General features: G+C 35.5%; 1 protein-coding gene across 1 annotated transcript in view; it reads right to left on the reverse strand.

Moving 5' to 3' along the window:
• Nucleotides 1–1,479: 1,479 nt before the first annotated feature.
• LOC144974107 (uncharacterized) overlaps nucleotides 1,480–2,784 on the reverse strand; it is a 3,523-nt gene continuing 2,218 nt past the window's right edge. Inside the window, exon 3 of the mRNA XM_078917006.1 lies at nucleotides 1,480–1,929. Within this exon, the coding sequence (XP_078773132.1) occupies nucleotides 1,760–1,929 (170 nt within the window). The 3' untranslated portion in view covers nucleotides 1,480–1,759. The remainder of the gene's footprint in view (nucleotides 1,930–2,784) is intronic.

Below are 2,784 nucleotides of genomic sequence, written 5' to 3' on the forward strand. Positions count from 1 at the left end.
CATCATATTTATTTTTAACGTTATGGTCAAGGTCTTGTTTAAAAATGTTCATGTTTATATTCTTCAAATTACGAGATGTTATCATCTTTTTTACTTCGTACTTCATTGGAAATAAAACGCAAAACATAACCAAATGATGGTCAGAGATTAATTTATCAATATTTGAGACAGGTGAAGAGAGAGAATGTTCAATGTCTGTAATGACATGATCTATTGTGTGGCCATGTTTGTTTGTAGGACCGCTTACACGTTGAATATAGTTGTTTGTGTCAATAAGCTCCCGAAATACTTTCGATTCATTTTTGTTTCCGAAATAATCAATGTTAAAATCGCCTATAAAAATATTATGCGTTTTGTTAATGGATTGCATAGACATAAATTCTCCTAACTCTGATAAAAAAAAACAATTGTTGATATTTTGTTTTGTTGGCTTGGTGGTGGGCGGTAGACGCAGTGAAAAGACTTTTTAAAATTATTTTCATGAATGGCAAATCCAGCGTACTCAAAACTTCTAAAATTATCATGGTGGAATGATATCTTGTCAAAGAGTGACAAGTTGTAAATAATTGCAATTAACCAGTTAGCTGCATACAATGGAAAAACACGTATTTAAGTCCTTCAAATATTGATCGACCTTCATCTTGGCAAATAATCTCAAACCTGGGATCTTGTGAGGTCCGAAGTTTGAGTGTTTTGCCAAAATGAGGATCTTTTAAATCGATCCATATTTGAAGGACCACTTTTCTGGCCAAATTTTAAAATACATGTTTTTCCAGAGTAGGGTAGTTGATTGGTTAATATTTGTTCCAAAGTGCGAATGAACCACCTGTCTGAATTACTGTGCCACTTACACAAATTGCCCGATGATTAAGATAAGTATTATCTTAACCTAAATCGAAACAGACGAGTTTGTTCAATATTATTTTACGCAAATGCTAGAGATACTTTAATGAAACAATAGGATAGAGAGAAAATTAAACTGAGTGAATGGGACATATAAAAGGGGGAAGGAAACATGTCGGGGGTCGGACTTGTTGAATACAGTTATGAATATGGCATCGATGGGTTAGTAGAATAATTTCTTGACTTGTTACTATGTCAATCAATGTTTGGTGTGTTAGTCTTCAGTAATAATTGGAAATCTCAAGCGCCAGCGTTGTATCCCTGGATGAACCACTCAATGTTCATTACCTCATTCTACAATCTACTTTTGTGTGAATGAGTGCCAGGCCAAAAGCAATGACGGAGGTTGCTCTAGTACGTAAAGCCGTCCGAGCGCTTGTGTCGTTGTTTGGAATGGAAATTTGATTTTACATGTTTGGCTGGTGATGTAGATGTAGGTTTGCGAAGCTCATTTCATATGGAAAAACGTGTAAATGCTATATAAATCTGCCCTTGTATCCCTACGTACATGTACACCTTTACTTAAACTCATTCATCAATTCGATGGTGAATGATTTAAAGAAGTAAATTGGTCAATTGTATTTCATTAATGATTTAATCAATGATTGCATTCATTATTGTAATCATTAATTCCAAGGAATAACTTTCATGTCTACATCCTCTCCCCAATAATGGTAGTCTTTAGGATAGTTGACTTTCACTCCAGAAGGACAATTCGGGGTATGGCAGCATTTACCAGGTGCTGGTTTATTCCACGTGCAGGTGGAAGGAATATCGTAGTCCCAGCACAAGGCGTTACATCTGATTGGGAATTTGCCTTTACTTAGTTTACACTGGCATCTTGCCCTGCATCCTTCTAGCCAATTAGATCCGTCTGGATGTTGCTTGCCATTAAATGTACATCCTGGGCCACTTGATTCGCAGAGTCCACATCGTTTTGCACAATTTTTTTTGCCCAATCTTTAAAGGTTGTACAGGTTATATCGTTATACTCATGGCAGTTGGTCAGTTTATCTTTGCATTCACCTGTATTAAATTTTTAAAATGATTATATATTTTAGAACAAAATAATATTTTGTCTTTTCGTGGCATTTGATTAAATTCATTTATGTATGTTTTGTTTATTGTGGCAGTTCTTTAAAGGTTTTTTTTAGGGTTTTACGGCGCTTGCAACACATTAAGGTCATATCAGCGCCAGTAAAAAGGAAGAAAATGGGATAGTAAAAAGTTCTAGAATTACAATTACAGCACCCAAGAGAAAGTAAGACATAGGGGAACTGGGAACAAATTGGGATTAGATGTAGACTCCAAGAGCATACCACCAATGTACTTAGTTTGAGATCACCTATAACTCTCATCCGGACACAAGAAAAAAATCCAATAAAGAGGAACACACTCAAATGCTTACATTATACATTAAAAATAACAAATATAATAATACATAACAGAGAGATGATTTACAAGGGAAAAAATGATCTTCCAAAACAATAACTCTGCATTTGACTGTTTCTCTCCCAGCCAGGACTCCGACCAGGGCCAGGAAAAAGACCAAGCAATCTCATTCCAAGACAAAGACAGAAAGCATGTTGGAAAACAGATATAAGGGGACAGAAGACACAGTATGTACCTCCCTGCCCGATATGGGAGGCCAGGATCCCCACCCAGTATTGTGGCTGTATTGCTTGCTCCGTGTGTGGAATTTTTACAAAAACTCAAACAATTCAACCAACGTTTATACAATTGTGGGTTCCATAAACACACACACACATACATACACACACACACACACACACACACATAAAATATATATATATATATATATATATATATATATATATATACATACATGTATGTATGTATGTATGTATGTATGTATGTATG

This window comes from Berghia stephanieae, chromosome 5, assembly GCF_034508935.2.
Source record: "Berghia stephanieae isolate SIO BIC M18660-M18661 chromosome 5, UCSD_Bste_1.3, whole genome shotgun sequence".
Taxonomy (NCBI): Eukaryota; Metazoa; Mollusca; class Gastropoda; order Nudibranchia; family Aeolidiidae; genus Berghia; species Berghia stephanieae.